The sequence below is a fragment of the Carassius gibelio genome, chromosome A5, assembly GCF_023724105.1.
Source record: "Carassius gibelio isolate Cgi1373 ecotype wild population from Czech Republic chromosome A5, carGib1.2-hapl.c, whole genome shotgun sequence".
In the NCBI taxonomy this organism is placed as follows: Eukaryota; Metazoa; Chordata; class Actinopteri; order Cypriniformes; family Cyprinidae; genus Carassius; species Carassius gibelio.
This window is the reverse complement of record NC_068375.1, coordinates 34745850-34772613: the sequence shown is the minus strand read 5'-3', so window position 1 is coordinate 34772613 and position 26764 is coordinate 34745850. Positions and strand designations below refer to the sequence as shown.

At 34.9% G+C, this 26764-nt stretch overlaps 1 protein-coding gene across 2 annotated transcripts in view; it reads left to right on the top strand.

Annotated features, from left to right (window-relative positions):
- LOC128013866 (metal transporter CNNM4) overlaps positions 1-26581 on the top strand; it is a 37312-nt gene extending 10731 nt beyond the window's left edge. Inside the window, exons 2-7 of one of the 2 annotated variants that reach the window (XM_052597046.1) lie at positions 4981-5124; positions 5450-5584; positions 6403-6572; positions 14370-14466; positions 19626-19801; positions 24727-26581. In XM_052597046.1, coding sequence (XP_052453006.1) covers positions 4981-5124; positions 5450-5584; positions 6403-6572; positions 14370-14466; positions 19626-19801; positions 24727-24966 — 962 coding nt within the window. In that variant the 3' untranslated portion in view covers positions 24967-26581. Of the gene's footprint in view, positions 1-4980; positions 5125-5449; positions 5585-6402; positions 6573-14369; positions 14467-16444; positions 16552-19625; positions 19802-24726 lie in introns of those variants that run through there. The other variant, XM_052597054.1, reaches the window with a different exon arrangement.
- Positions 26582-26764: the final 183 nt, after the last annotated feature.

Genomic DNA, 26764 nt, shown 5'->3' with positions numbered 1-26764 from the left:
GAAAATTTCAGATGGCATTTAGAGGCTTTTGCATCTGAACTCTTCATATATATATATATATATACATATATACATATATATATATACATATATACATATATATATATACATATATACATATATATATATACATATATACATATATATATATATACATATATACATATATACATATATATATACATATATACATATATACATATATACATATACATATATAAATACATATATACATATACATATATAAATACATATATACATATACATATATATATATATACATATATATATGTGTGTGTGTTAAGGGCTGCACGATTCTGGATAAATTGAGAATCACGATTTTTTGATCTCATATAGAGATCACGATTCTCCTACGATTCTTTATTATTATTATTACTATTAACATTATCATAAGTATATAAATTAATTATTTTATTTTGCAAGGATTCTTTAAATTGATCAAGTGTGACAAAGACATTTTTAACAAAATATTTCTATTACACACAATTATTGTTCTTCTGAACTTTCTATCAAAGAAACCTGAAAAAAATCTACTCCTCTGTTTTCAACATAATAATAATAATAATAATAATAAATAATAATAATAATGTTTTTTTTGAATGGCAAAACAGCATATTAGAATGATTTCTGAAGATCATGTGACACTGAAGACTGGAGTAATGATGCTGAAAATACAGCTGCACACCACAGAAATAAATTACATTTTAAAATACATTCAAGTGAAAGCAGTTATTTTAAATGGTAAAAATATTTCAAAACTTTACTGTTTTTGCTGTACTTTGGATCAGATAAATATAGTTTGGTGAGCAGAAGAGACTTTAAAAAAACATTACACATTAAAACCCCAGTTTTTTTAATATTAGAATGATGAAAAAGTTGTTTAGATCACTGATTCAACGACTCACTCATAAACCTACTACACTTGTTTCATTTCTGGATGAATCAGCGTTTTTGAACGATTCTCTTGAATGAAAAATTAATTCATTGACAAATAAATTAAGACACTTGTCGCCACCTATTGGTGAAACAATGCAATCGACACAAACGTTATTTAAAGCGCAGTACTTTCAAAAGGGGATTTGTTATATTTTGATCGCTGCCATATAGACATCAATGTTTATATTTAAACTATAAACTTTATCCCAGTATTTCTGTGATAATATAAATGACTGTAAGACAGATATAATACTGTGTAGTTGAAAAGACTGTTTGTGAAGATGTTTCTTAACCAAACATGGTAAGAGCTCTCTCTGTGTCAGCGGCAGTGCGCGCACGGATTTGAATGATCCGGTAAGACTTTGTCAAAGGTTTAACAGACTCGGGGAATCGTCGTCTTTTAGAAATGAGATCGAGAGGGTGTCTGAATCGAGATCGCGATCTTTTAACGATTAATCGTGCAGCTCTAGTGTGTGTGTGTGTATATATATATATATATATATATAAACTGACTATATATATACACTCTACACATTTGAGATGTAACAAAGAACCCCATGTCGACTGAAAATCAATAAAAAAATCTGAAGATTCAAGTCAGTTTAGATGTTGAAAGAATTGATACATTTATATGAATGTATCTCTGAGGAGAAATGCCTGTCTTCAGAAAAATGTAGATTATATTTTCTTTTCATCTTAACTCTGTATATAATGCATATTTATAAGCGCAGCTCCCAATAATAAAAGACATCCTTTGATTTATAATTGAATTCATGTCTTAAATCTTATTTTGTAAAAAAAATTTGTGCGGAAATCATAGCGTGAAATCAGTGAAGTTGAATGAATTGTTATATCCACACGCTAAGAATAAGTTTTTTTTTTTATTGTTCACCAAGGCAGCATTTGTTTGATCCAGAAATACAGTAAAACCTATTCTGATGCAATATTAGAATTTAAAACTGTTCAAAAGAAAGTTCAAAAGAATGACATTCATTCGAAATGTAAGTCTTTTATAACATTATAAATGTCTTTACTATCACTTTTGAACAATTGAATACCATACATTTTTATGGTAGTGCATCTTAAAATACCTCACAAATATCATGCCGCATTAATTTTAGTATCATGACACATTGCAGTGAAATCTAGTGATTGTTTGACCGTCCTAACAATTGCAGTCAAAACGTCTGTGGTAGAAAATAGGAAGTGGTTTTGGACAAGACATTTATGTTGAAATATTTTGTACTGTTGTGGATATTTATGTCAGTGCAGCAGTGTGTTATGTCTACACGTAACCACTGGATTTAGGCTTTTTGTTTTGATGAGCAAACGCTTTAGGATTTCCTGGGTCTTTGTGTGTTACATGGCCACAACAGACCTTCCTATAAACTGTGTTAACCCTTAGCTTCTACCATTTGTCCTTAACACTGTTTATAAAGAAACAAGATAACTACAGTACTGTTCTGTCTTTTACTATCTCTAAATTGAGCAAAAACGTTCACTGTGTATGTAAGCACTTAGAATTTTCTTTTGGAAATGTACTTTGGTCACTTCAAGTAAATACCTTGATATATGGATGTAGATGCTCATCATTCAGTACAATGATATTCATCATCGTGCCATCATTTTGCCATCATTTTTTAAGGTTTGAGGACTGTATGTATTTCTCTCTTAGTTGCTTAATTTCTGTTATTAAACATTAGCTTTGAACTCACTGTTTGTAGTTGCAATCTCTGATTTAAAATGTAAAATGCATTATAAATGCAAACTCAAATAATTATGCTTTAGCAAGTGAGTTGTACAATTAAATGTATATTTATCATTTTATTTTCTGACTTCTGTGCTTTTGTATAACTAAAATGTGTAATTTCTGCAACATTAGTGTCACCAAATGGAATTGCAAAGACAATGAGTATTTTCAAATTGGTTTTCCAAACACTGCCATTGGTCAGGCAAACTTTTAACCTGCCCTAAAACTCATGCCTTTGGCAGAGCATTGTTTTGTGCCACAAAACCATAGTTTTTAGACTTCTCGGGAAAATCTGAAATATTATGTGAAATATTGTAATGTATAGTATTAGATATAAAAAATATTGATATTATTAATTTATATTAATGATAAGATATATTGTGTAATATAATTTATTATTATTAGGGCTACACAATCAAATTTCTAATCGCGATTACAATTATGGATGCCACAACTACATAATCGTTCAAAGTGGCAATTAATCATTCATAGTCCACTTATGTTATTCTGCGTGCTTAAGATGTGGTGGTTGTTTTTCTACGTTATCTTAAGGTATTTTCCAAATGTTTTAATTTTAGTTTTAGTATAACATTATAATACCATTCGTATTTTAAAGGGGTGCTCCGATCACGATCGGCCGATCGTTAATGCGCATCTCGTCAGTAAAGCTGGTTCTCTAATCAGCGGTAAATTCCATCAGGTGCGTGATTTCACATAGAGCAGCTGTTACTACACAGAGCCATTGTTAACTGAGAAGATGCGCAAATCCACGTTCATTTTAAGCGTTTATTTGCACATCTTCTCAGTTAACAACGGCTATGTGTAGTAACAGCTGCTCTATGTGAAATCATGCACCTGAGGGAATTTACTGCTGATTAGAGAACCAGCTTTACTGATGAGATGCACCTTGATGATCGGACGATCGTGATCGGAGCACCCCTAATATTGTAACTTTTTTATAATTTAAAGAAGAAACCAATCAGATTTATAGTTCACATTAGAGGCTTAAAGGGTTAGTTCAACAAAATATTAAAAGTGTGTCATTAATGACTCACCCTCATGTTGTTCCAAACCCGTAAGACCTCCGTTTATCTTCGGAACACAGTTTAATATATTTTAGATTTAGTCCGAGAGCTCTCAGTCCCTCCATTGAAACTGTGTGTACGGTATACTGTCCAAGTCCAGAAAGGTGAGAAAAACATCATCAAAGTAGTCCATGTGACATCAGAGGGTCAGTTAGAATTTGTTGAGGCATTGTAAATACATTTTGGTCCAAAAATAACAAAAAATACGACTTTATTCAGCATTGTCTTCTCTTCCGGGTCTTTTGTGAGTGCGACTGCTGTAACTGTTGACGTACAACGCTGGTGACGTGTTATCTGTTTTCTGGCGCGCCAGAAAACACGTCAGCAGCGTTGTATGTCAACCGTCACTGCAGTCGTGCTCACAACAGAATGGACAGTATACCGTACGCACAGTTTCAATGGAGGGACAGAAAGCTCTTGGACTAAATCTAAAATATCTTAAACTGTGTTCCGAAGATGAACGGAGGTCTTGCGGGTTTGAAACGACATGAGGGTGAGTTATTAATGACATAATTTTAATATTTGGGTGAACTAGCTGGTGTTTTCAGCTTGTTTATTTTCATATAAAAATATGGTATGCATCAAACAATGGTATAAACATAATTCAATGTAAATTGTGATAATCATAATTAATAATCACAATTACAATTTCAAGGGAATAATCGGCAATTCCGATTTTTTTTCGTAAACGTGCAGCCCTAATTATTGCATGAATTCGTGAAATATACAGTTAAATATAATATTATCTTTATAATTCTTTACCATTATTGCTTGATTCTTATTTATGAATATATTTTCTGTTTTATGAATATATTTTCTGTTTAATACTAAAGAGTTTTGAGGAGTGTTATTAGATTGCACAATAAATAACAATTATATTACATTATGAAATATACAGTTATCTTATATTAGAATATAATGTTATTTTTATGCAAAGCTCTACCAAACCTTATTCATGAGTGCATTTTCTGCTTTAATACTAAAGGTCTTTGAGGAATGTTATTTGACTGCATTATTGTCTGTATTATTATTATTAACAGCTGTTGACTGAAAGAGTAACACAAATACTCTTTTATGAATGAGTATTGTTATTTATTTGAATGACTGCAGTTTTTGTTCAGTCATAACTGATTTGACTGATTGGAAGTTTACTGTATTGATCTGATTAATCGTTATCTTCTCCTGCAGGTAAATCACACTTGGCGATAGTTCAGAAAGTTAATAATGAGGGAGAGGGAGATCCGTTCTATGAGGTGCTGGGATTGGTCACTCTGGAAGATGTCATCGAGGAGATCATCAAATCAGAAATCCTGGACGAGTCGGACCTCTACAGTGAGTGGAATGTGTTTTTGTGTTGTTCGTGTGTCTTGTAATGCCTGTCATCTTTTAAATAAATCCCCAAAGCAATCATACAGCAGCAAATTCCCCAGAATGCACACTTTTTACTTCCTCTTGCTGGCCTGCATCATAAATCTTTTCACATATGGTTGCACGCATACATGCTGCTTGCGAAATCACAGACACATGCACTGAGCATTTATGGAGAACAGCACTGTCATCATGGAATTAAAACTTTGATGTAAAATCCTCTGTGTTTTGCTCCCGTTCTGCACAACGCAATTTCTTATGAATGAGATTTTTGTGCATTTCTTTGCAGCTGATAACCGTACCAGAAAGAAAGTGGCACACAATAAAAACAAGCGAGACTTCTCTGCCTTCAAACAAGAGAGTGAGTCTAAAGTCAAGATCTCTCCTCAGCTGATGCTTGCCGCTCACCGCTTCCTTGCAACAGGTAAACAATCAGTCAGACTCACTGTATCTGTACGTGTCCACTGAACAGAAAATATCCTCTAAATTGTGGTCAAAATGCCAAAAGTGTCCTTAAAAATCTGCTTCAGATATGTAATTAAAAAAAAAAGTAATCAATGCAAATTATCTTTATGAAGACCAATGTCCTGCCTATCAGCTTCATACACTTACATTTACCTGATCCCAGTCTAGAGACACATTGAAAGCATGCAAACTGTATTTAATACATGGAGAACAAAATTTTAGATTTTAGAATAAAAATCTGACACATTTTTTAACCAGTTTTATTTTTACCCTTTTATTTGCATAAACTTCAGGTTTTCTTAATCTTTTGATGCCATCACCACTTTAAAATAAGGTTCAGCTTTAGTCAATGCATTATGCTTCATGAACCAACAATGAACATCATTTTTAAAGCATTTATTACATCAGGTTAATGCTTAATTAATTAAATATGCTAATGCTATTTGTTAATTTGTGTTCAGAATACATAAACTCACATTAATTATACAACTTGAATTGTTAAAAATGCGTAAGTATATGTAGAAATTAACTTTAACTCAGGATATTAAACATCTTATGTTTTTTATGTTCAGCCTGTTTTTAATGCCATGAAAATAGCCTTGAATGCTGGCATTGATCAAACAAACTATTATCATTTACTAATATAACAGATTAAACAAACTTACATATTAATTTTTATTGTAAGTGCTACCGGTTTGTCAAAGAGAAGGATATGCATTTCAAATGTGCTTTAATTTTAACGTCTGTCTGTTTCTGTCTCTGTCTCTGTCTTCACAGAGGTTAATTTGTTCAGTCCGTCTCAGATCTCAGAGAAAATTCTTCTGCGTATCCTTAAACACCCCGATGTGATCCAGGAGATCAAATTCAATGAGAGTGATAAGAAATCGGCGCACCACTACCTCTACCTGCGTGGCAAACCCGTGGACTTCTTCATCCTCATACTGCAGGTAACAGCACAAACTGATGCCAATTACCTGATCTTTAGCAGGGTTAGGGCTTGGATGGTTTTTAAAGCCAATTAGCCAGACAAGGTGTTTTAAGCAGTTTAAGCCAACAGGCTTTAGCTCTCAGCATGAGCGTGTGCTTGGCATTAACTTCTGTTGACGCATGCTAAAACTGAGGAGTATAAATGAGACTTCCTGTCTCACATCATGGCTATATGGTGTTGTTTTGGAACATCTAAATGTCTGTAATCTCTCCAGTCCATATGTTGTGCATTATGGTATAATTTCAGAGGACCATGTAAGTTACTTTGAGATATAAACTACCTTTCAGAAGTTTTGGATTGTTAAAGGGATATTCACCCAAAAACGAAAAAAATGTGTTGATCTGCTCAGCCCCAGGGCTTCAAAGATGTAGGTGACTTTTTTTTCTTTAGCAGAACACAAACTAAGATTTTTAAGTCAAACCGTTTATGTCTGTCAGTCTTATAATGCAAGTGGATGGGAATCAAGGGAAAAACAAAAAAGATGTATACACAAAAACAAAACCAAATTAAACCCTGTGGCTCGTGACGATACATATTGATGTGTAAAGACACAAAAGGATCGCTCTGTGCAAGAAACAGAATAGTATTTGTTTTTTTTACCTCTGATCCACGAAATGTCTGAACTGTCAGAACTCTTATAAGCGTCCTCAGCAGCAGATGCAGGAGGCGTCTTCTTCTTCTTGCTTTACAATGGACAGCAGACTTAAAAGTGCATTACTGCCTACCTATCCTTCAAGTGGATTCTTGATACTCCTAGTTGAGATTGTAGATATTGTGTCAATGGTCCATTTGAGAGATAGGTGGCAGGAATGCACTTATAAGTCTGTGATTCCCATGCACTTCCATTATAAGACTGATAGACTGCAATGGTTTGAGTTAAAAAAAAACTTGGTTTGTGTTCTACTGAAGAAACAAAGTCACCAACATCTTGGATGCCCTGGGGTAAGCATATAAACATCAAATTTACATTTTTGGGTGAACTATTCCTTTAAGATAATTTTGGAAAGACTTCTCTTTATGCTTACTAGTTTGGTCAAATATACAGTAAATAATTTTGAAAAATTATTATAATTTGAAATTATTTTCTTTTTGAATATATTTTAAAATGTAATTTATTCCTGTCACAGAAAGCTGAATTTTCAGCATCATTACTCCTGTCTTGAGTGTTACTCAGTCCTTCAGAAATCAATGTGGAAAACAGTTGTAATGCTTAATATTTTTGTGGAAAGAAAAATCAGGATTCTTTGATGAATAGGAAGAAAAACTTTATTAGATGAGAAAAGACGAGAAAAAAGAACCACTGTTGTCTGACTTCTGCAGCAGTGGAGCTGGTGTGCAGGTCTGTGCAGGTCTGAAACCGGTCTGTGGTTTGTCCCAACAAGATAACAGAAGATAAAAGATAAAAGTTGAAGATTCAAGAAACTTACCAGTAAAAGTTGCATCAGAAAGAATTCAAAACATAGAGAAACTGCAGTAAAATATGTCTACTTCTCTCTCAAGAAACGCATCCCCAAAATATATCTGAAATGCAATAAATAATTTGAAAAAAAAAGGGCCAAAATTCATTGTAACTGTTGCACAACTCTAGTTAATTAGCAATAAAAAGCATGTGATGAAAGTTTTTGCCAGTAAACAGGTTTAATGAAATGTCTGCACATGCTTTCCCATCCATTAGCTTGGTTATTTAAACCATTTGTTTAAAATATGCCACCATGTTAAATCATTATCACCTGGATGAAGCTCATCTCATATTTTGGGGGCTTTTAGCATGCAGAAATCCATATGATTTTTTAAGAGTAGTTATTTAGTTGTACTTTTTCCCACAGTGGTACCATCATCCATCACTTATTCCTTCATTCATTCTCTCCGTCTCACTCTTGGGTTTGTTGTTGTTATTATTGGCTTCTAAACAATCATTAGACCATTCAGCCCATGCTGGTTAAACATCACATGCCCACCTCAGCCTTTCAGTGATTCAGTGAATTACAGACCCCACACATTCTTTCCTCTACAATGGGTGTTTAGAGCCATGATAATCCTAAAAATAAAAACGGGGGAAACCACATAATAGGAAAAAGAAATCTGGGTTTCTGCAGATTTTATGAAGGTAGATTTATCATCATTTACTGACGATCAAGTTGTTCCAAACATGTATGGATTTTTTTCTTCTGTTAAATGCAAAGAAGATGTTTTGAAGAATGTATGTAACCAGACAGTTGCTGGTAGTCTTTGATCTACCTAGTGTGGGAAAAAAACTGTGGAGATCAATGGCTAACTGCAGCTTATGTTACCAATGTTTACCAAGTATCTTCTTTTGCATTCAACAGAAGAAAAAGAAATTCATTATGGGTGACCCTTTTAAGATCAATTGAAGAAAATTTAGATAATTAATTAAAGGGAACACAATACATCAGTATGTTCGTTAAATGAAACCATACACAAAGTATACATTGAGTTGTATAAGCAACAAATTTGAAAAATACAATAAGTTATTTTTGTATAATTGATGTTCAATTTTATTTTTTTATTTTTTCATTATCTGTTTCCATTTAATGTTAATTTTGTTATTTTTTTTAAATGGGTATGTATAGTTTTTATACATTTTTATTTCAGTTGAAGTTTTAAGTTAAGTTAAAGTCATGTTAAGCTAAATTTAAATGAGAAATATTGGCAACTAGCTGAAATATATATATATATATTTTTTATGTTTTCATTTTATTTCAATTAACACTTTTTTTAAGCTCCAGTTTTCAGTTTCTAAGAAAACAAATCTTAATATCTTCTTTTTGCCTCTGAAGTAAATATCTCTTGATTTAAGGATGTTTAAAATGGGACAAAAATAAGAAGATACGTATTTTTGGAGCGCAAGCAACACGTAATGCCATGACTTTATGAATGTAAGATTTTCTGCTCAAATTTCAGACCTTTTTAATGCCATCATTTCTGGAAAGGGTGATTAAGACTATTTAAGACCCGCATAAATAATACATATAGACACATCTTAAACTTGTGTAGTTTGTGGCTCGTAATAATTCACAACACTGATCTTTGTTCCTTGAACTGTCATGGATTTAACTTGTCAAGTTCAAGCGCTCCGGTTAAAATGTCTGAAGTCAGTACAACGGTGTAGATTATTCACAGTGAGAAGGAGATTCATTAATAGGTTATGAAGTGCACACTAACAGCAGTTTGAGACTGTTAAATATGTCGTGCAGCTGTTGGTGCGGCTTTTGTTATTTATTATTTAAAGCGTCTCAATGGTAGGTTTGAGGGAGCAGGATGTGCTGTATTTATTATGATTATTATTTAATGCATTGAGTGCACTTGCAAGTAGACTTCCCAACATGGAGACCTTTCTTTCCCGGCACCGGTTGAAGACGGCCTCAAGCTGAGAGTGGCCGAGTGACCTTCATCAAAGATTAATGCTGCTTTCTCTGAGGTGTCAGGCTTTGTGCTAAAGATCCATAGCACTCTCTTCGGCTGCACTCCTGTGTATATGTGCTAAAATGACTAGTGTCTTCAAATATTTTGAGTTGACTTTAAAATTGGGTTTTAGATATTCATGATAAACATAGCTCTTTAGATTGTGTTTCAAAAAATCTACACAAATAGCTTTTTTTTTTTCTTCCTTTTTTTTTTTTTTTTTTTATAGAAGAAACTCATTTGGTGGAGTGACCAGCATAATTGTACAGGACATCTTCAAGAGCGACTAATCATTTGGACAAACCACTGTCTAACTGATTTGGAAATATGTAGTTTTGCACATCCCTATTTAACTCTGTTTTGTGAAGGAGGGAATTATAACTGTGCACAAAGAGAAGCTGTGATTGTCTCTCCTGTACACAAATACTTGAAGTTTGCTTTTCTTCACTGCACATGAGCACTGTTGTTAGTTACTCAAACAAAGACCTGTTAAACATACTCGTAGCAATTTTACAGTGTGTGTTTGGCCACCCACATTATGTGTTTGTGAATGATTGACAGTGCTGAAGCTGAGGAGAGGTTACTGAGTGATGCAACTTCCCGAGGCCTTCTGCACGTACACACACATATAAACAAAAATGATCTCTTCTCAACACCTCCATTATTTACACAACCCATCTGCTGGCTTTGCATTATCAGTGTGTCATACCATGAATGTATGAGACAAATTGCCATGACACTTTGTGTTTGGGATATCCAGGAAGCTCTTTTTTCTTTTTTGTTATTTATTGTTCATAAAAGTATTTCTTTAACTATATACAGTACAGACCAAAAGTTTGGATTACTCTCTTTAATGTTTTTGAAAGAAGTTTCTTCTGCTCATCAAGCCTGCATTTATTTGATCCAAAATACAGAAAAAACAGTAATACTGTGAAATATTATTACAACTTAAAATAATAGTTTTCTATTTGAATATACTTTAAAAAAAAAAATAATAATTATTCCTGTGATGCAAAGCTGAATTTTCAGCATCATTACTCCAGCCTTCAGTGTCACATGTAACATCCAGTCTATCACATGATCATTTAGAAATCATTGTAATATTCTGATTTATTATGAGTGTCGGAAACATTTCTGCTGTCTAATATATTTGATGAATAAAAGGTTAAAAAGAACTGCATTTATTAAAAAAAAAAAAAAAAATCTAATAATATATATTCTAGTAATATATTTTCTTTACTATCACTTTTTATCAATTTAACACATCCTTGCTGAATAAAAGTATTTTATTTAAAGGGGGGGTGAAATGCTATTTCATGCATACTGAGTTTTTTACACTGTTAAAGAGTTGGATTCCCATGCTAAACATGGACAAAGTTTCAAAAATTAAGTTGTACGTTTGAAGGAGTATTTCTGTTCCAAAAATACTCCTTCCGGTTTGTCACAAGTTTCGGAAAGTTTTTTTCGAGTATGGCTCTGTGTGACGTTAGATGGAGCGGAATTTCCTTATATGGGTCCTAAGGGCACTTCTGCCGGAAGAGCGCGCGCTCCCGTACAGCAGAGCACTGAGAGCACAGACATTCACTGATCAGAACGAGAGCGTCGCGAAATGTCACAAAAGAAGTGTATTTTTGGTTGCCAGGGCAAGACACAGACTGCACAGATTACCAAAAAAAAAAAAAAGGCATTAAGGGACCAGTGGACGGAGTTTATTTTTACAGAGCATCAACGGAGTTGTGCAAGTGTTTGTGTTTGTTCCCTGCATTTCGAAGATGCTTGTTTTACAAACAAGGCCCAGTTTGACGCTTGCGTATCGTTTATTTCTTAAGGATGATGCAATCCCAACGAAAAAGGGTCACGATCGAGTGTTGGAACCGCAGGCGGTGAGTAAAACTGCTTCAAATATCTCTGCCTCCTTGTTAGTGCGTCCGCCTCCCATGCCGGAGACCCGGGTTCGAGCCCCGCTCGGAGCGAGTCGTTACTGCTGCTGCTCTGGTTCAGTTTCAGCCTCGGGATCTGATTCTGGATCATAAATAAACGGCTGAATCTGACTGTTAGCCATGGTTTGTTTTGGTTGGTTTTTTCCTCACGGTGTCACAGCTTCCAAACGCTCTCAACGCAAAAGCCTACTCGCGCTCGTTATTCTTTAGCTCCGCCCACACGTCACGCCTCTAGTCGGTCGTGTTTTTCCGGGAAAAATCGGTACAGACAATCTTTCTCTTATGAATATAATAAAACTAAAGACTTTTTGGAGTTATGAAGGATGCAGTACTACTCTATAGGTACTCAAGATTAACAGGATATTGAGTGAAAACGAGCATTTCACCCCCCCTTTAAAAAGAAGAAAGAAAAAAATTACTGCCCAAAATTACTGACCAGTGTAAATTGTTATTACAAAATATTTATATTTTAAAAACATTGTTTTTTTTTTTTTTTACTTTTTATTCATCAAAGTATCCTTAAAAAGTATCACATGTTCTGAAAAAATATTAAGCAGCAGAACTGTTTCCAACTTTGATAATGAATCATCATATTAGAATAATTTCTAAAGGATCATGTGATAATGATCCTAAAAATTAAGCTTTGCATCACAGAAATAAATGATAATTTAAAGTATAATAAATGTAAAAACAATTATTTTAAATTGTAATAATATATAACAATATTAATTTTTTTCTGTATTTTTGATCAAATAAATGCGGGCTTGATGAGCAGAAGAAACTTCTTTCAAAAACATAAAAAATAGTAATGTTTCCAAACTATATATATATATATATATATATATATATATATATATATATATATATATATATATATATATATATATATATATATATATATATAGAATAGAGAAGTCAATGTTTCATCATCATAATAATAATTATGCAGTAATTGACTTTGCCATCATTTATTCAAACTCAAACCCTATTTTCATGAAAAACGAAAAGGGAGGTGTTTTGAGCGTTCTAGCTGATTACTTCTATACAGTGAAAGCATACAGTGGCAAAGAAGTGTCAGTTGTCTATGTATGCAAGATTGTTTGTTGTTGACATCTTAAGGTGGGGAAGGCTGTCTTAAGTGTGTTTATGATTGATAAATGTGAACTTTTCCCTTTGCCAGCACACACATACACACTCTGCCCACCTCACAGCCATGGATTTGTGTATTAAGTGGCACAAGGATGATCAGGATGGGCTATTAAAAGACCTTTCTTCTTTGTGTTTCTTATGTTTGTGTGTGTGTCTGTGCATGCTTTTTGTCCTGGAGGTCTTTCTCGTTAAGGTCAGTTCATATATTTGTAAAACGTGGTTGATCTGATCTTTCCAGAAAAACCGGATTCATGCAGCCGTTGCAGTCCCCTCCCTGCAAACAGTCTCACTCCATTGATTCTTGCAAAGGCAAATGTCTGTGTGTGTGTGTGTGTGTGTGTATCAACAATGTGATCATGCTGCATTGTGCACCTCATTGTGTGGACATCAGTCACTCTGTGGTATTCGGCCCCCTTATGTGTGTGTGTGTGAGCATCATTATTGTCTCCGTGGATTTACTGTGCTACAGTTCTCACATTCCTCTTGACCAGAGCTCACATTTACACACTCCTATCGCTGTAATTCACTCAGAGCCTTCTCAGTTTATTTGACTGCAAGTCTTTACCTTTGTTCATTTATGTGTCTGTTCACCTTCCAGAAAAAAATTACTCTCATTTTCCTTGTGTCTGGGAAACTAGTCGTGTGGAATGTTCACCATTCAGATTGGCAAAGGCTTATGGCCCTGTCTTCAATTGATTTAAAGGATTAGTTCCCCCCGAAAATTCGAATTTGGCATCATTTATTTAAACTTAAACCCTGTTTTAATGAAAAACAAAAAGGGAGATGTTTTGATTAACAGTTTAGCTGATTATTTCTATACAGTGAAAGCATACAGTGGCAAAGAAGTGTCAGTTGTCAATCAAAGTCAAAATTCTAACTGAATAGTAAACTAACTATTGACTGTTTCTTACATTAAGCCATCATGGGGCTAAATTTAATTTATTTTTTAAATAATTTTTAGAGTTTGTCAGCCAGTTTGGTAGAATTTCTTTAAAATATTAGTAAAAATATGAGTAAATCATGACAGTTTTCTTACTGATCAGATTTTAATGTAAAATATATTCTGTGTATGTTTTTTTAAATACAAATTAACACTTTTTTTTTTTTTTAATTCAGTTAATTTTTTTTTAAGTTATTTTGAGCATAAGAGACTGCTTTCAGAAAAAAAGAAAAGAAAAAGCAATTCCGAACGTAATTTTGTTTGTTAAAAGCCACCCAGATTAATCTTGCTTCTTTGTACACAGGGCCGTGTGGAGGTGGAGGCTGGGAATGAGAATATGAAGTTTGAGACCGGACCTTTCTCTTTCTATGGAGTCAAGGCTCTCAGCGCTTCAACCCCAGGTGAGACAAACACACAGAGAATACAACATACATCACAAATAACAAATACATGCAAACAAATACTCATCTCATCCTGCTTGATTAAAAAACTTCAAAATGGGATTCTATATGAAAGTCTAATACACATGCACATACAGTATATACCTCTATATACTACTACATATTGTGTTGCCATCCCCTTCACAGCTCTGGGTTCATATATTAAGTGACTAAGATCAAGATAGTCTATTTAAAGTTCATATCCTACACTCTCCTTTCAGATTTGTGTATGTGGATGAGCAGTAGGTGGTCTTGTTTGTATGTCTGTGCATGCATTATGGTAAATACCACATTATTAAAGGGTTCAACAGCAGAAGAGAAAACGCTTTAAAGCACTAATCACTCATAATTATAATTATCTCACGTGGGTTATTAGGACTTTTCCAGACCACCCATCTAACCTCATCGGGCTTTGGAAAAGCAGTAGATCATTGCCCTCTAGTGCCACATCTAGAGGATGCCATTATTCTTTTTTTTTTCTCCCATTATTGGAAATGATCATAATTTGCTCAGCCTCATGTATTTCCAAACTTGTATGACTTTTCAGTGTTGTACAGACAAGACTGCAGGCAGAATGTGGATGCTGCTCTTTGTTATGGAGTATAAATAAAAAGTATTTGTGGAAAATAAACATCATAAAAGTATTGTTTACTACTCTTGCAATATTGCAAGTGTTTTGAAGCCATATGATAGCTTTGTGTGAGGAATAGACACACTGTGCAAATTTTATTTATAACAGTCCATGACCCGCATTCTCTCACTATAATGTTAGCTAGCAAACAAAAGCAATATGTAGCATTAGTTTTGTTAAATGAAGACAAGGGGTTTAAACATCCTGCCCCTTAATAAATAAACTCAATAAGTTTTTCTTCTTGTACGGTCCACCTGACTCATTCAGAAATTTTTCACTGAGGTGTTTGAAGTTGTCGTGCTAATTGCATTATCAGGTTCAGCGCTCCTATTGGTTCTTGGTTTGAAGGTCTTGGTAGCAGTCACACTACAGGAAAGTGTTGAAATTATCTGAATTATTGATTGCTACGGCCATTAATCGGCTGTCAGTGAACATGTCAAATCAGTGATCAAAGACAACAGATTTTAGCCTAGGATTATAGGAATCTTTTAGGATTTCCAAAATTCTGGTCTCAGATGACCAAACCGCACAGTGTGAGCCTGGCTTTATTCTCACACAAACAATCCACAAAAGAAGGAAAGTCATGTCTGTTTGGAAAACATCACCAAATTAAAAAAATTTTGGGTCCGTTATCCCTTTATTTATAAAAGATGTCATGCTCCGTTTTATGTTTGTCTATCTGTGCTCATGTATGTACACAACCGTTCAAAGATTTGAGGTTGGTAAGATTTATATTTTTTATATTCATAATATCTCCTCTGCTCACAAAGGCTGCATTTGTATGATTAAAAATAGTTAAAACTATAATATTGTGATTTATTAATATTATTTCAAGTCACTGTTTTCTATTTGAATATACTTTCAAGTGTAATTTATTCCTGTGATGCAAAGCTGAATTTTCAGCACCATTACTCCAGTGTCACACGATCCTTCAGAAATCAATCTAATGCTGATGCAATATATATATATATATATATATATATAATTATTATTATTATGTTGAAAACAGTTGTGCTGCTTAATATTTTTGTAGAAACCACAACACTTTTTCAGGATTCTTTCATGAATATAAAGTTTAAAAGAACAGCATTTGTCTGAAATAGCAATATATTGTAGGTGTTTTACCATCATGATCGGGCAACATAATGCATCCTTGCTGTATAAAAATATATCATTTCTACTGCCTACTGACACTAAACATTTGAACAGTAGTGTATGTCTTGTGTTTTTCCTGTACCTGTACTTCCCTCTTCCCTCATCCATGTCTTACCCTTCCCATCAATCTCTGTCTTTCTCTCTCGCTCTCAGTGAGAGTGTCTCGTCCTCGTCACCTGTCTCTTAAGAGATGCTCTCTCTTCTCTCGTTTCCCAGGTAACTGCCGGCATGTCTGGGTTCTCTAACCACTCACTGGGAAGGGTCGGACTGATTAACAGCAATAGTTTTCACAGAAATAACCCTTAAGTGCTAATTAGGGAGCAGCCTTTTGCTTCTTCTCTTACACTAAAGTAGATTAGATATTTGTACACAAATGTCAATAACGTAACAAATTTTAGAATATTTTAACTGACCTAGAGTTGAAAAAATTCCTCTTATCCACCTGCTATTCTCCAGAGTCTAAACGATTAAACACGCTTTAAGAAATATTTAACAAAAATGTAAACTTTTTTTCTTTAATCTTTCAGAAAAGCTGCTCTTATGTAAAAGTAGACGCTGTCAAGCCACAAAAAGCGCCATAAAAGTAGTCCTTATGATGAACATGTACAAGCACTAAATAGATGTAGGAACTGGTGCATTTTCAGTAGATATTGGATTCAATCACGTAAAGTTATCATATAGCTTCAGAAGATAATGTAATGCACATGAAATATAGATTGCTGTAATGGGTGATTTTGCTTTCTGGGGCTTGACATTGTTCTAAACGAGCTGCTGTACTGAGAATGTGCCAGTAGGTGGCGAGATCTGAGCGGCGCATGTGTGTGTGACATCCAGCACTTCTGTCTCTCTCTGTCCTTATCCTTCTGTAGCTGATTCTTCACTTCTGAATCTATGTACAGTCTTACATTTATACTGTGTAGTGTTGTGTGTGAATATATAGCCTCTAAACACACTTACATCACAAAAACCTGACTTTATACACATGAACACTTGTTGAACGGTTTGGGGTTGGTAAATTTTTATGTTCTGAAATAAGTCTCTTACTCTTCAAGGCTTTATTTATTTGAAAAAATGCCATTATAACAGTAACAGGAATAAATAAGCTTTCCATTGATGTATTGTTAGGATATGACCAATATTTGGCAGAGATACAACTATTTGAAAATATAGAATCTGAAATAAATCTAAATATTGAAAAAAATCGCCCTTTAAAGTTGTCCAAACCTTTTTTATTTGCAGGATCTAAATTAGTAAATTTTAAAAAAAATGCATCCCAATAATTTCAGCACATAAAAACACTCTGGATTACAGGTGCATCTAAAAAAATTTGAATATCATGGAAAAGTTCTTTTATTTTTTGTAATTTAATTAAAAAAAGCAAACTTTCGTATTTTCTAGATTCATTGCACACAAATAAAATATTTAACAAGTTTTTTCTTAATTCTGATGGTTACAACTTACAGCTTAGGAAAATTAAAAAAAATCAGTATCTCAAAATGTTTTAATATTTTCTCAAAGATCAATCAAAAAAAGATTTACAAAACAGAAATGTTCAAGATCTCCAAAGCAGGTTTAATTATGCACTCAATACCTGGTTGGGGCTCCTTTTGTATGAATTACTGCTTCAATGCGGCGTGGCATGGAGGCGATCAGCCTGTGGCACTGCTCAGGTGTTATGAGAGACAGCAGCCTTCAGCTCCTCTGTATTCAGGTCAGGTGAGTTGGCTGGCCAATCAAGCACAGTAATATCATGGTCATCAAACCACTTGGAAGTGGTTTTGGCACTGTGGGCAGGTGCTAAAGTCCTGCTGGAAAGCAAAATCAGCATCTCCATAAAGCTTGTCAGCAGATGGAAGCATAAAGTGCTCCCAAATCTTCTGCATCGACTTTGGACTTGATAAAACACAATGGAGCAACACCAGCAGACGTCATGGCACCCACATCATCACTGACTTCAGAAACTTCCTTGATTTCCAAATGAAATGCTAAATTTACTTTCATCTGAAAAGAGGACTGTGGACCACTGAGCAACAGTGCAGTTATTTTTCTCCTTTTTTCTGGTTCAGGAGTGGCTTAGTTCTAGTAATGTGACAGCTGTAGCCCTTTTCCTGAAGATGTCTGAGTGTGGTTACTCTTGATGCACTGACTCCGGCTTCAGTCCACTCCTTGTGAAGCTCTCCTGAGTTCTTGAATCGGCTTTTCCTGACAATCTTCCCAAGGCTGTGGTCTTCCCTGTTGCTTGTGCACCTTTTCCTTCCAATTTTTCCTTCCAGTCAACTTTCTATGAATATATTTTGATACAGCACTCTGTGAACAACCCGCCCTTTCAGCAATGACCTTCTGTGGCATACCCTACTTGTGAAGGGGTGTTTATGATTGTCTTCTGGACAACTGTCAAGTCAGTAGTCTTTCCAGTATTTGTGGTTGCATGTTCTAAACTAGCCCAATTGGTACCCAGTATTTATAATCAAAATTAATCAAACTAATCAAGCTTAAAAATGAATGTTCTGGAATATTCTAATTTTTTGAGATACTGAATTTTTTATTTTCCTAATATGGAAGTAGTAAACATCAGAATAAAAAAAAAAAAAACTCTTGAAATATTTCATTTGTGTGCATTGAATCTAGATTATTACAAAAAAACCTCTATGTCTGGATTATAAAATTGCCAGAAATTAAATATTTTTTTTGGTCGAGACACTAAATTTAATGTCTCTGTCACTTTTTATATTTTATATATATTTATATATATTTTATTATTCTTATTATTCTTATTATTAATAAACAATTCTAAAGACCTCAACTGTAGGTAAAATAGAAAAAAATATAAACTAGGGAAATAGGAAAAAAAAAAGATTGTATTAATACCATATGAATCTTTTAGGATATAATTGTTTTTTCAGATGCATTAACCCATACAATATACATTCACTTACCAGCCTCAGCACGCTAGCTCACTTGGTTGCATTATTTTATTTGAATGGCAACCTGCTCATCATATTGCAAAGTACTATTTATTTATTTCTACAATACCATTTATTTATTTTATTTAAAAAAACGGGTTTAAAATAGCTGTTTTTGTTTTTTAATAAATTGTAAAATATAATTTATTCCTGTGTTGAAAAATCTAAATTTATTTTAGTGCCATGTGACTTTTCAATAATAATGCATCCTTGCTAAAAGTATTAATTTCTTAAAGAAAACAAATGGCATTTTGCACAGTGGCTCCTGAAGACATTGTATTCATTGTGTATCCTGCAGATATACGTGTCATCATGTACTCACCCTCCTCTCCCACACCTTTTCCCTGTTTTTTTTTTTCTCTTTTTTTCAGAGTTCCTCTCACCGTCTCACATTTGCGGGCTCAACCGATCAGCGTCTCTGAGCTACACGGATCGCCCTGAACCTCAGTCCGTCAGCGGCAGCAACACGCAGCTCAGCAGTGCTGCCTTGCCACAGTACACGCCAGACTTCAACGTCCGAGCTCTGGAGGACCTACAGTTTGTGAAGGTAAAGGTATATTTAAGTGATGCACTGAAATATTCGGCCGAAAATGAATTTCGACTTTGGTCAAAATGGTATTGGAGGGCTGAAATCATTGACTGAATTAAGTTTAATTATCGTTTCTCCAATGGTGCGTTTTGACTGTCTGCGTCTATTTTGTGCACACAAAATGTCAGCTGTGTGGACACCAATGGGTTGATTTCTCATTTTTGATCGATTTTCATTTTGATGAACCAAGTTCTTTTAATCTATGCTGAATTTCAGCTGATTCGTTTGCGGTGCACTTAGTATTGTAAACAATGTGTTATGTAAAAGTTACATTAACGGAACGTTTCACCCATGAATGAAAAATTGCTGAAACTTTTCTCAGCCTCAGACCATCCAAGAAGTAGATGAGTCTGTTTCTTTATCAGAACAGATTTGGAGAAATTTAGTATTACATCACTTGCTCACCAGTGGAGTGAATGGGTGCCGTCCAGAATGAGAGTTCAATTTTAAACCATTGCTTCTGGCTAAAATACAAGTCCTCTGTCCAAGCACTGTTTACAAGCAAAAACAGTTTTAAACGAATATGTCAATGGATTTTAATGTGAGAGGACAACAGGGGATGTACTTTTCTCTGGAGAAATCCTTTGTATAGATTATGGACAGTTCAGAGTTAAAACTCCTGAATGATGGATTTGTTTCTTACAAACACACAACTTTTCCCTTTAAAAGATGTTAATTGATGGTCTGGAGTTGTGTGGGTTATTTGTGGATTATTGTGATGTTTTATCAGCTGTTTGGACTCCCATTATGATGGCAACCATTCACTGCAGGGGATCCATTGGTGAGCAAGTGACAATGCTGACCTTCTCCAGGTGTTAGTTTTTTACATACTGGTAAATAAAAAAAATTATAGCCTGAATGCACTGTAAGTCGCTTTGGATAAAAGTGTCTGCTGAATGCTTAAATGTGTTCCCACGAAGAATGAAACTCATCTATATCTTGGATGACCTAAGGGTGAGAACATGTTAAGCAACTTTTCATTATTGTGTAAACTATTTCTATAAACTCGACCAAACTTCACATGTTGAAAGAAACATCCTGTAAGAGACGTGTTTCTGTAAGTGTTCCAACTACAGAAAGACATCAATTAAACACACATGCTATTTCTTCCACTTCAGTCGGTTGGGCAACGCACCACCAAAGTGCGAAAGTGAGGGATTTTTTATACACATTCAGCCACAGCTGTCACTGTATTAGACTGTTTGTTCTGCCTCTGGATATATATAGTCCAATCAGTGTTAAGTCACATTATGTGGAGAACCACCCCTTTTTAGGCATTTTCACTATGGTTCTCATAGGCAATACAAATATTTTATTTTATAAAACTGCAAGCACTGCAATGTAATCTGTATGAGATCAGTGAGGGCTAGCACTAACATGTTTTCGTAATCATATATAACTTTAACCCTTGTATGGTGTTTTGATCTGTGGGACCTGTTTTCATTTTTTATGAAAGGAAAAATTAATTCAGCCTCATTCGCCTTGGCTCATATTCTGTGAAGAACACATATCAGAACACATTTTCAATGACAACACCCCCTACGCATGTATATTACATAAAGTATGTTCCGGTTCACTGGACCCAGGCTAATAAAAGTGAAGAAATTGTCACTCTGTCCCCTCCTCCTGCCTGGGCCTGCTATTAGTGTGTGTGTGTGTGTGTGTGTGTGTGTGTGTGTGTGTGTGTTTGTGTGAGAGTGAGAGAGAGTGTGAGTGTGAGTTATGTGTTTCTACCCTTGCCGTTTCTGCACAAGGTTGTAGCACTTTAATTCATAAATGTAATCTAACAAAGGTAAAGGGTATATATGCTGATTATTGCTTGTAATTGATGAAGTAAACATCTATTTAGTATTTCAAAACAAAATATTTAATTGCATTGAATTAAAAACCCAAAAATGCAGTAGGTCCACCAGACCTATGAACACTGGCTGAATAACAAAAATATGAACACCACGCAAGGGTTAACTCGTGCAGCCATTGATGGGAACAAACATACCTCTATTATTAAATCAGGTCATATGGTATTAAATTAAAATTAAAGTGTCCTAATTTTGTTCTGGAGTCCCCTACAACAGGTTTTAATGATTCTAAGGCCAGAAAACATTGTAATGTTCTCAGAATATACATTTAATATAAGAATAATTTTTCAATGATTTCAACATGATTTGTTCAAAGCCGTTCTTAGTTTAAGGTCCGTAAACTCTACCCTTCCATAAACCTACTCTGCTCTGATTGGTCAGCTGGCCAAGTCTGTTGTAATTGGTCTTTCTGTATACAATGCGTGTCAGAAACTAAATGGCCATTACCATAATTAAGTTTTGCTCTGGAGGGTAACTTGTAAACCATAAGGTTACAAAAATGGCATCAATATTACCTTATCAATTCGAGCCTGTATCCAAGAGTGATACCAATGCAGTCACTCAAGCTCCATCGCAAGCACAAATAGATCAGGCCATTTCTCAGTGGTAAGTTTAAACTCATATGTGTATGTGGTAATTTACATGTGGTGACAGCAGTTTTATTGCATTCATTATTTACTTTATTTGAGGTGCACATGTGGAAACGGTGTTCGAATGCCCCCAGTGAGGCTGAAAACACAGCATCTTTTCGACATGATGTAAACACTTACTATTGGTAGTGTTTGTGGGAAGGTCAGAGTTTTCGTATTTCGTGGGCAGGCGGGGATTGTGTAAATGTGTTACCTTGTGACGTATATAGGTGACATGCAAAAGATTTGAAAATGTCGACTCATTAAGGCGGATCAGCGTTGACTCTTTCTTTTGAGAGGCAATATCTTTATTTATTATGCACTTTTTTGATTAACAACTTTGCAGACGGTTTACATTAAAGGATAGCGGTGTTACAAAACCTACTGTGCTGAATAAAGCAAACAAATAACTCACCAGTAAAGTTAAGATGGTAAAGACGATTACAGCAATCATACATCAGAAGAGTCCGTGATTATTGCTATACAAACAAACCGAGTGTGTGTGTGTGTGTGCTCTGATAGCTTTTTGCACAAGCACATTTCAGTATGGTCACATGTCTGGCAAGTGTTTTATAATGGACTCGCTGAAGAAGCACGTTATTATAGGAGTTTGCAACAGTCAGGGGTGTTTATGCAGACACTCAAACACAGACACGAACATTCACTCTGACAGAGGAACTGACAGCAGCGTTATTAACATCAAGTGAAAAAAATCAATAATAAATAGTATAATAAATATGTATATATTTATTTTTAAATTAGTCTCTAATTTAAATGTATTAAATTAGTCTTATTTATTTTGGTTTTTCTGTCACAATTCGAATATAGCTGTACATGTCAAAACGGGAAGTGTCACCGGATGTATCACTGAACATGGTTGTCCGTCAGATGTGATGTCACGTAATGTTAATACATATAATATAACTACTATATGATAGGCGAAAAACAGTATGTGAGGCGAGTAGTTTGTCTTAATTCATAGTACTCGAAAACTATAAATGTCCCCGGATGACCTACTGCTTCCCACTCAGATTCTTAAGTCTGTATTCGATTGAAACTTTAAAGTCCAGTGAGGCCACGGGAGTTGATTTATGAATTTCAGTGAAGTGATGCAACTGACATGATGATGACTGTAGTAGATCAGATTTTAATTAGCATGTTTCTCAATATGCGTTCTTGTTTGACTTGTGTTCTTGTGGACCTCATAGATTTTTCTGTAGTAATTCGCTTTATGTAAATTATTAGAAATTTGAATACTGCTGCTGTCAGTTCCTCTGTCAGAGTGAATGTTCGTGTCTGTGTTTGAGTGTCTGCATAAACACCCCTGACTGTTGCAAACTCCTATAATAACGTGCTTCTTCAGCGAGTCCATTATAAAACACTTGCCAGACATGTGACCATACTGAAATGTGCTTGTGCAAAAAGCTATCAGAGCACACACACACACACACACACACACGCTCTGTTTGTTTGTATATCAATAATCACGGACTCGTGCTCATCTGATGTATGATTGCTGTAATCGTCTTTACCATCTTAACTTTACTGGTGAGTTATTTGTTTGCTTTATTCAGCACAGTAGGTTTTGTAACACTGCTATCCTTTAATGTAAACCGTGTGCAAAGTTGTTAATCATAAAAGTGCATAATAAATAAAGATATTGCCTCTCAAAAGAAAGAGTCAACTCTGACCCGCCTTAACGAGTCGACATTTTCAAATCTTTTGCCTGTCACCTATATACGTCACAAGGTAACACATTTACACAATCCCCGCCTGCCCACGAAATACGAACACTCTGACCTTCCCACAAACACTACCAATAGTAAGTGTTTACGTCATGTCGAGAAGATGCTGTGTTTTCAGCCTCACTGGGGGCATTCGAACACCGTACTCCATACTTCACTTGCGATTTGATATGATACCTCTTTATTCACTGCTACAAACTGATGGTGGTCATATAAGTATGATTAGAACCATGCTAATGCACTTCCATTAATGCTAACAAAACTTCTAGTCTGTGTAAAAGAATGTTGTGGTCAATTGAATGCAGTGCTAAGATCCAATAACACTTATAGAGAGATACAACCGCGGTCAGGGAATAAGAGCAGGTCATTTTGTAACTCCAAGGAAAGCAGTCTCAGTACTATGATACAGTCTAAATCCTGACTGGAAATCCTCACAGATAGCATTTTTCTCGAAGAAGAAATAAAACTTGATATTGTAGATTTAAAATTTACTGTTGATTATTAAAGAAATGTAATTGATTATTTAACCTCTTTTTCATCAATATTAAAACTTTTTTTTATTTCAGTGCATCACAAATAGGATTTATTCTCACATCCATCAAAAATATAGAAGAGCTCACCAAAGAAGGTTTCCATCTTTCTTTTTCCAGATCACACGCTCTCAGTATCAAAACGGTCTGATGGCGTCTCGGCTGGACAGCTCGCCGCAGTCTCCAGACAGCGGACACGGCCGTGTGGATAACAGCATATCATCAGCTCCCCATCCGTCTTCAGAAAACATCATCTCGCTTGCAGACGCCACTGATGAGACGACCTCGCTCCTCAATGAACAGAACAGCCAACCTGCGCGCCAGGCCAACCACAGCACACATAACGACAGTGCCATTTGACATACTCACACATGATTTACCCATATCTCACACTCCCATTGGACATTAAGCACTTTTCCCAGAACTTTTAATCAGACCCCTTTTAGCACCAACTATTACAGCTCCCAGTATAAAAGTGCTGGTGTATGAAAAGCAACCATTTGCTGAGACATCCAAGGAAAACATTGTGTAACACATTGTGCAAGATGAAGACCGAGAAACCAAAGGGTATCTGGACTGAGAAAGTAATCTGTTTCAGACAGACACCTAGTGGTGTTTTATAGACTGCGTGAATAGAGACATTTATATATTCAAAGATGTTTATTTTGTCATTTTTCTATTGAGGTTGATCACAGAAATGCGAAGGAGGGAAACTGCGGATGCCTTTTTATTTTGTGTTAGTCCATAGCTAATTCATCATTGTACCAAATTGTATTTGTGTCTGTGTGAGTGATTGAAGATTAGAATGAGTTTGTGATAGAGATATACATGCCGGTGAGTGTGTTTGTACATATGACAACGCATGAGTCCAATTTGGTCGTTGCAGCCCAAGCAACAACTCAGGGAGACGCTGAGCTTCACATACTAACTGCATGTTCAGTAATTCCCCGTTCATTTACGTGAACCCATGCGACAAGTGGTCAAAAAAAGGTGAAGCATGCTTTCGTCAAATGCTCCAAATACTAAGATACACATGGCATCCACTTGTCATTTTTGTCACATAGTTCTGCTGGTTGTCTGTGGCAGTGTTCATGTGTGATTTAGTGTTTGTGTATGTGTAGAATTGTCCTTTTCAAATGAATGCATTGACTTTTTTTTACTCCAAAGAGAACAAGCATTTGTCGTTGTAGTGCAACTGTAAACAGAGTCACTTTTCTGCACAATGTTTGTGATTAGAGCTCTTGAACTGTATCTGTTGCTCCCATTGGACCAGAGGTAATCTAACCAAAATAATTTAACTCTTTAAAGCTGTATTTATTTAGCATAAAATTGAGGTTGTATATTTTTTTTTAATGATTTTATTTCTTTGTTTTTGTGACTTCTTAAAATTGTTGTGTTTTCTAAACAGGTTGACATGGTACAGACTACAATTTGTAGAAGCCTAAAACTAGGAAATGGCGGGTTCAGGAAGTGACTTCAATGTTTTTTGCCTTTTTCCCCCCACTGTGCACATCTTTTGCTTTTATACCAAATATGTTTAAACTGATAAGGACAATCAAAGTGAAAAGTGTCTCATTTACACATCGATACTAAGATATCATCACATGCATAGTCAAATGGACACACAAAAGCCTCTTTTATTCTGTAGCATCTCTTGAATATTATAAAATGGGGAGCAAGAACTGCACTGTGTATCTCAATTTTTTTGGCTGTTGACAGCTGTTCAGTTTTTTAGAAGACACTCCCTGTTCATTCAGTGTTCATCGAATTATATCTTGTCCTTCTCAAATTGGTCAAGAAATACATTGTGAAATTACGCTTTTTTTTTCTTTAGTGGAAACTGCAGTTTTTGTTTTAGGGGTAACAACTTAATTCTTTTTATACTGTATTTTTCCAAGTTATTTTGTGCTTTGGGAGAGGTATTCCTTAAGTTGATCTGAGTTTGGCTATTAAATTATTTATTTAATCAGTGTAATATGTTCCATATTCTTGTAATCATTGCCGGTGATGTATTTTGTAATAACCCTCAGATTGTGTAGGTGTATAAATGGACTAAAAGTAATCTCTACTTAATATGAAAAATTTCCTGTGCAAATAAATTGGGTGCATATTAGAGAATGTAATTGTAATTTAAAACATTAGCAGATCTACTGGCTAA